Source organism: Myotis lucifugus, unplaced genomic scaffold (assembly GCF_000147115.1).
Source record: "Myotis lucifugus unplaced genomic scaffold, Myoluc2.0 scaffold_166, whole genome shotgun sequence".
Taxonomy (NCBI): domain Eukaryota; kingdom Metazoa; phylum Chordata; class Mammalia; order Chiroptera; family Vespertilionidae; genus Myotis; species Myotis lucifugus.
The window spans coordinates 1,322,024-1,330,346 of record NW_005871214.1 but is presented as its reverse complement, the minus strand read 5'-3'; the positions used below and the strand labels follow the sequence as shown (position 1 = coordinate 1,330,346).

At 43.9% G+C, this 8,323-nt stretch overlaps 1 protein-coding gene across 3 annotated transcripts in view; it reads left to right on the top strand.

The window, feature by feature from the left end:
* The first annotated feature begins 7,048 nt into the window (after nucleotides 1–7,048).
* Nucleotides 7,049–8,323, top strand: part of SNAPC1 (small nuclear RNA activating complex polypeptide 1) — a 25,287-nt gene continuing 24,012 nt past the window's right edge. For 2 of the 3 annotated variants that reach the window (XM_023759923.1, XM_023759925.1), the window contains exon 1: nucleotides 7,076–7,258. In XM_023759923.1, coding sequence (XP_023615691.1) covers nucleotides 7,131–7,258 — 128 coding nt within the window. In that variant the 5' untranslated portion in view covers nucleotides 7,076–7,130. Of the gene's footprint in view, nucleotides 7,259–8,323 lie in introns of all 3 variants that reach the window. The other variant, XM_006096028.3, reaches the window with a different exon arrangement.

The following is an 8,323-nucleotide window of genomic DNA, read 5'->3' as shown; positions in this document are numbered from 1 at the left end:
TGCTGCTGCCAAAAGCAGGAGCGCTCGCCCAGAAGCTCGGACCTTCCCACAACGCCGCACTGCCTCCTCCCGTGTCTGGGTGGGGCTCTCTCCACACCGCCTGCGCCCCGCCCTCGCAGGTGTACTTCCCTTTTCCATTCCTGCGCCTGTCCTATCCTATCCTACCCTGGGCCTTGCAGCTGCCTGAGCAGAGGGCGGGGACGCAGCCTGCTGATCCTGTGGTGAAGTGATGCTGTAAGGGACAAATTTGCATATTCCTCTATTAATATATTAAATAGTGTTGTAAGGGCTAGAATGTCCTCTGAAGATTTCTACCCCTTGGCCGGATAATTCAGTTGGTTAGAGCATCTTCCCAAAACGCCAAGAATGTGGGTTCAATCCCAGGTCAGCACACATATGAATCAATCAATGAATACATAAATAAGTGGAACAGCAGATGGATTTCTCTCCATTCCTCTCTTTCTAAAATCAATTAACTAAAAAAAATTTTTTAAATAATAAAGATTTCTAATCTATCTCCTTTACAGATGAAGAAATTTAGACCTCAAATGATGATTTGTCTAAGCCAGCGGTTCTCAACCTGTGGGTCGCGACCCCTTTGGGGGTCGAACGACCCTTTCACAGGGGTCGCCTAATCGGAAAACACATATATAATTACATATTCTTGTGATTAATCACTATGCTTTAATTATGTTCAATTTGTAACAATGAAATTGGGGGTCACCACAACATGAGGAACTGTATTAAAAGGTCGCGGCATTAGGAAGGTTGAGAACCACTGGTCTAAGCCCTAAAGGTAATAAATGCCAGACTTAGGTCTTCTGATTCTAATATGAAACAGAACTAACCTTGCCTTTGTTTTAATGATACTGTATATTTAAATTTTAAAAAAATAGCTTTGTGTTTCTTCCATATATATTTATGAAATTGCTATTATTTTTCTGACTATAAAAGTAATACATTCTCAATTTTTAAAAAAGCATAAAAAGATATTTAAAAGAAGCAGAAAAATCATTGTGAATCCCTGTATCGAGAAGTAACTGCAAATTACTTTTATGGACAAATTATATAGGTAATGCCAGATCTTAGATACTATAGCCTGAGGTTATAGGAACAAAATATCCTGAACAAAATAAACTAAGCCACATATCTTGGGGGGGGGGGGGGAACGACTGTTTTTATCTTAAAAATGAAGAAAATGTGATTACAGTTACATGAAATTTTGGGAATTAAAGTTTACAATACTAAAACTCAATCCAATATTTTGGGGCACATGGATACTTCACTATAAATATTATGATCCAAGTTCTTGTGTATTTAACTAATTACAGATTTACTAGAGGTGATATTTCAGAATAAAGTAGTTGTTTAATATTCCCAGGTCGAAATAAATTCTTTTTCTGATAGCAAATTATCTTGAGTTGAAAACTAGAAGTTGATGTATTGTTTTCAAATATTAGTAAATGGTCAGATTATGTAATGACCGGGTCTGAGAAAATGGCTTGTGAGAGCAATGATTTAGAAGAGAAAGCCACTTTTAAAGGACAGTAGAGCTGGAAGAAACAAGTACCTCTGGGTCATCCCAAAAACAAACCCCATGGAGCGCTTGAGGCTGAAATAGCAGAAACAGCCCTCCCTTCCCAGCATTCATTGTTTTCTCTCTCTCTCTCCCTCTCTCACAATCACAGACTTTTAAGAAATATCTTTATCTATGAAGTATAACCCTACCCTAACAACTATAATTCTATAATAGCTCTTCTCCCCTTAATGTTCCTGTCCTCTCCCTATGCATGCCTACTTCCCCTTCTCTGGTCCTGCTGTGAGTGAATGACCATTGTATTATTTTCACACTTGAAGAAAGTATGGTAAAGAGTTTAGTATAGCCCTAGCCAGTTTGGTTCAACGGATAGAGCGTCGGCCTGTGGACTGAGCGGTCCCAGGTTCGATTCCGGCCAAGGGCACATGCCTGGGTTGCAGGCTCGATCCCCAGTGTGGGGGCGTGCAGGAGGCAGCCGGTCAATGATTCTCTCTCATCATTGATGTTTCTATCCCTCCCTCTCCCTTCCTCTCTGAAATCAATAAAAATATTTTTTAAAAAAGAGTTTAGTATACTTTGTTCACGTGTTCTAAAGCCTCATTATTAACCTTGGAACTGGAAATAGTTCCCCAGACAGCCTAGCACTGCTTGGTGAAATGACACAAAGATTAGGAATTAAAATGAAGCTAACATCTCATAAGTATTCTATGCTAGATGTTGTGCTAAGCATTTTGCATGTTATCACACAATCTTAAAAAAGAACCTATGAATTAGTACCTGCATCTCGTCCTGTAGATGAGGAAATAGTCTTGGAGAGGTGGCCTAAGGTTCAGAGCATTTGAGCCGGCCATCAGTAGTAGCTCCATAGCGGCTGGTGCTAACCACCTTGCAGTGCTACTCAGTCCAGAACATACCCTTTTCCTCACTAACTTGACATAGCAAACAGGAAAAAATAATGGGTGTAGGGAACTGACGGTAGGTGTCTCTTGAAGGTAATGAAACCATACAGAACTTTGAGGGGATGTCCTAAGAGGAGTGGCAAGACAAATGGAAATTAACAAAAGTGGTATTTTGAAATGCTAATTTAGCTGGCCTTTAGTTTGAACTACAGGTTCAAAAAATAGTCTGAATTATGTCTCCAGAATGTCTGGTAATGGAGACATTATCAGGTAAATGAGATGATGTATGAAAAGAACAGCAAACTAACCTGCTATAGGAATATATGGTATGGTTCTCCCAGAATTGTTTGACTTCTTTTCTAATAAGTTTGTATAGCCTCACAATTATTGCACATATTTTCCCTTTGTTGTTTGTTTCATTGCAAATCTTGATTTCCTCTAAAACACAAAAAGGATAGACTTAAAGTTACTGGTTTCACAGAATCTAAAAAATTCTAAAAGTTCAAATTTCCATTGTAGCAACATCAAAAACAAGTTGCAAAGAATATGGTATTTTTTTTTTTTTTTTTTTTTTTTATCCACCCAGCAATTGGGTTTGGTTAAATAAAACCTTTGCAAACATAGTGCTAGCTGGAACCAACAAAAATGTAAAGAAAAATTTTTACTAGGGTGTTTTTTTTTTTAAGTCTATCACATACCCCTTTGCTCATATTTCATCCCTTTAAATAGCGCTGAACCCGTCGTCCCCAAAGCATTTTACAGAGAATTAGTTCAATCTGTAGAATTGATACGAAATAGTCTACCTATAAGATAGACGCTGCACCTCACCACAAATTTGAATGCCTTCTGGAGCTTTGTTGTGTTCACACCTTTCAGAGGTTTGGGCATAATTTTTATTCTTACCTGTCATGGACGGTTTTAGCCAAGACGCTGCTCAGACACCCGATCTCCTTGTATTATTTTATTTCCTTTATTCCCTTGTCTTGGCTCCATTCCTGGACGGAGAGGAAAGGCAGGTGCCTGAGAGCGGCAATGGTCAGACCCTCGGCTGGAAAATACCAAGGATGCGGAAGGGACCTGGCATCCCTTTAGTTCCCGGTGCCCCTGGTACTACTTAAGGATGCGAAACTCGAGCCGCAGGGGGAAACTTACCCGCGCCCCGCCCCGCCCAGCGCACTGCAGGCCCCGCCCCGGTACGTGCTGGGCTGCAGCACCGCAGCCGGGCCCCCGCCCGCAGCTCCGCGCCCCCTGGGCTGGGAGCCGGCGCAGGTCCCCGCGCCCTACTCCCGGGCTGCTGCCTACGTGTGTGAGCGCATGTCGGGAGGCCGGGCGGGCACAGGAGGGGTCAGCACTGCCTTGGTCTTAGGCGACTTGTCCAGTTCTGGTGCCTCGCACTTCCCCAAACTTGGTTTTGGGTGGGTGGTCGGTCGGCGAGGAATAGGTGTTGCCATGGAACTGTCTCCGACATTGCCAGTCTCATGCTTTGGGGTGTGAAGCTGTGCTTTATAGAATAGGAGAATACCCGAGGTCTCCTAACAGGTTGGACCTTGGTTACCTATATAACAGCTTGTTTTTTAAATGTCATCCACTAATTTGATCAAAAATAGAGGAGTTTGTTTGTTTAAATATATTCCCCTGAAGGCACCCAAAGGCAGTTTATTTTAAATAAAGCCCTTGGAGGTGTCTCAGATGAAGGGAATGGAAAGTTTAGCTGCCCCAGGTGTTTTTGTTTCGTTGATTTGCTTGTCATGTTTTTGTGTTGTTGTTTTTTTAATTTGTTGTGTGCCTGCACCTTATCGAGGCCAGATATTGAGAGTTCTTTGGGAGAAGATAATCTCGATGGACAGAAAGGAGGTGAGTTTATGGATACAGAAAAGCTTGGGGCTGTAAATGTAACCGGCTGTAATTAGTGTTAGGATTGCGCAGTTCGTTGTAAAGTACAAAGGCAGGTCTTGTTTAAAATAAATAACCTCACCTCTGCATAGTCACAGGTGACTACAATAGACATTTTATTGTAAATTATTTTCTTCAGGAAAATTTATTGTTTATGGGTTTTCAAATAGAATTTCCCAGAAAGTAATGGTCTATTTTTTAAAAAGTGGTCAAGGTGTTTTAAATATATATTTTACTAATAAGAACTGATCGGTAGCCTCAATCATGGCATGTTTGATTACAAAGGTGCCATATAAGGAGAGTGATAAACTCTTTTGGCTTTGTGAATACTTAATAAATCATTATCAAACGGTGATTCTCCACAGAGAAGAACAAGCTGGGGGGGGGGGGGTGTGGGGATGGGGGTGAAGGGATTGTGCAGTGTTTAATCACAACGGGTAATGTCCTTTAAAACACTGAGAAAGCATATAGCCTAGCAAGTAAACTAGACTCTGTTAAGTCAAATCTATTTTTTAAAGATGTTGGAACAGTAAAACATCAAAGAAACATTATTTTTGGTAGAGATCCCTTTCCAAATATTACTGGATAACATTTGGTCTTTGAAATAGATTTCAATGTTTCTATACACAACTGCAGTGACAAACTCTTTCATAGGAGCACTAAACTAGCTGCCGGGTGAGCCATTATAAATTGTTGCCTCACTGCCTTATCTGCTGGTAGACTATTTAAAGCAAAAAACAAACAAACAAACAGAAAAACCACCTAACCGACGTGACCTGCTAACACTGCAAATCATTGAGGAGCCAGCTCAGCCAATTTGTCTCTGGTCAAAGTCAACTGCCAATATTTGCTACCCCTGCGAACTTCAGCTTTCTTACTTCACTGCTCAGTTTTTACGTTCTCTGATCATTTATGTATCTTTTCTCCCCCATTACACTCATAGTTCCATCAGAGCACGCTTCCCATCTGATTCATCTTTGTTACAAAAGCCCCCTTCTCTGTTTGCAAGGACAACTCACACATGACTGAGGTGGGAGAATTCATGTGACATGAATTCAGGACCATGTTAAACAAAAACCTTCACCGCCCCAAACTTTTGTGAAAGAGTTTATTGAGCCATATGCCAGCCATATGGCCAGGTCCTGGGACATACAGTCTAAACCAGCAGCAGCAGGGCCAGATGGAAAAGACACACACTGCGATTCTGGAGCTGATGGAACCCTTTTATACAATGAGTTTTTGGAAAAGAGATGTAAGTTGTTTTTGAAAGAATTGACATTGACTGTAGATAAAGGGGTAGAATGAAGAAAAGATGAAGCAGAGGCAGTTCTAGGATAGGTGCCTAGTCCATAAGGAAGACATGTTTACTAATGTTTTTATTAGTTGTGGGCAAGAGTCCGAAAGTTCATAAAGAAGGACTCAGTGGTGTCTGGTTGATTCAGAGTTTCAACAAACATTCAGGAATATGAGTAGTTTTTCTTAGTTTTAGCACACATATTAGCTGAGTACTTCCGTTGTCTCCCACTCTCCAATCCACTGTAATTTAATTTAGGACATTGCAGAATTTATCTCTTGCCAACCATTTTCTAGCTCTCCCAATGAAATCCATTCAATGAACAAATACTGAGGGTTGAGTGAGTCCAAGATGTTTGCTTTGCCCTGAATGTTTGTGTCCCCTCAAATTTATATGTTGAAACTTAACCTCTAAGAGTTAGTATTAGGAGGTGGGGGGGCCTTTGGGAGGTGATTAGATCATGAGGATGGAGCCCTCATGAAGGGGATTCATACCCTTATAAAAGAGGCTCCAGAAATTTCCATTGCCCCTCTGGCCATGTGAGGATGCAATAAGAGAGAATCATTGATCGGCTGCCTCCTGCATGCCCCACACTGGGGATGGAGCCCACAACCTAGGCATGTGCCTTGACCGGAATTGAACCATGACCTCTTGGTTCATGGGTCCACACGCAACCACTGAGCCACTTCGGCTGGGCCGTAGGCTTTTCTATCGTATTACAATGCCTCTCCTACAGAATAAGAACAGCATGCCCTGCAATCAGAGAAATGGTGAAAAGTACAAAATATTACTCCACACCTAGCTCTAGGGATAAGCTAGGAGGTGGAGTGTACACAGAAAGCCAATTTAGCCACGTAATCAATAAGTACATATACTGTAAAATAAATTTTTTCTGTGAAGCACTGTAGCGCAGGGGTGGGTGGGTGGTGGGGAGATATTTACAAAACAGTTTCTCAAGAGTGCTTGCAGAAGGCTGCTAGGGCTCCAAGGAGAGCGTCACACAGCTGCCTGTTGTGTGGTTATAGAGTCTATAAGGGCATGATGAGTCCAGTTCATTTTTCTAGTAAACTCTCTTTAGATCCTCTGGCCACCAGGGGGTGGGCTGAGGCTCTGAACTGTTCCCCTAGCTATAGAAGTTGACTTTTGTGCCTCTGCCACTTTAAGGGAGAGTGATAGTAGGGTTTGCCAGTTTTCATAAGCTAGCCTAATGCAGACCTAATTCCTTCTTGGGCTCACAAGACACTGGAGATGTACACATCTTCAAAGAAATGACAAGGACTGATTTTAGTCCTTGTATAAGAGGAGAATTGAACGCTCCACTCCCGCGCACGCGCAGCAAGCATCGAGGACCGGAGCTCGGTCCGGCTGGAGGTGGAGCCAAAGGAACCGGATATGACGTCACGGAGCGCGTGCGGGTGCACGTCGTCGGAGGCGGGGTGTCCGGGCTGGGTTTCCTGGGCGACCGCCGCCGGCTGGACCGCTGGCCGAGTGCGCGGGCTTTGCAGGCATGGGGGCCCCTCCAGGCCTGCAGGCCGATTGCGAGGAGCTGCTCAGCCGCTTCCAGGAGACGGACAGCGTGCGCTTCGAGGACTTCTCGGCGCTCTGGAGGAGCATGAAGTTTGGGACCATCTTCTGGTGGGTGTTTCTCCGCTCCCGCCTCTCTCTCTCCCCACGTCCGCTCCCACGCGGCGTAGGTAGTGTCAGCCCTCCTCCCTCCGCCTACCTCCCGCCTCCCGTCGCCGCACCTGGGAAGGGCTTGGAGCAGCGGCAGCCTCTGGAATCCACCTCCATTTCTCCCGGGTCTTTAGTGCGCCCCGTGACGCGTTTTCCTTGGGCGATTTCATTGGCTTCGGTTGCATCCTTTTGCGGCCTCTTCCCGAATATGTATTTCTGCCTGGCCGCCCTTTTCAACCCTCCTCTCATCTGCACTGCCCCAGCCTGACCTAGGTCCCCATCGCTTGCCCTTCTCCAGGCTGGTTCTTCTAGAGCCCCCATATTTCAAAATAAAAGAAACACCCAAGCAAAGACAAAAAGCACGATTGAATTCATTTCACCTATAACAACCAGAGTTCTCTTTCTAAAGTGCACATTGGATCATGTCACTCCCTTGCTTACAACCCTCCAGTGGTTTGTGGCCTTTGGGATGCAGCTCAAATTCCCTAACGTGGTTGGCTAGACCCTCTGTGAATGGCCTCTGCCCTCTCAGGCACGCTCTCGCTCCAGCCCTACCGGTGTTTGTGGTCCTCCACCGGGCGGCGTTTGCTCAGCCTGGAGCTTTCCCCCCACGCCCTTTGCCTGGCCACTGTATTCCTCACTCAGGTTTAAGTTCAAATGGCAGTTCCTCAGGGAAGCCTGCCTTCGCCCTTCTAGGCTAAGTAAGGGGCACTGCTCTTTTTTTCCTATAGCATTCTGCTTATTTTCTCTCTCAACTTAAGTGCATTTTATTATAAGTGTGTAGTTTTAAAAGACAGTAAGAGCACAAAGAGCAGATTATGGAGCCCACCTGCCTGATGTGAATCAGAGTCCACCTACTGTGACTTATGGTAAGTTACTGGCTGAGCTCCCCTACCTGTAAAAGGGACAAAGGTAATACCTCATAGTGTAGTTCTGAGGATTAAATGAGCTAATTAATATATGTTAAGTGCACTCCAAGTGCTCAGTAAATGTTCATTATTGCTATAAATAAAACCAAGGCGCCGG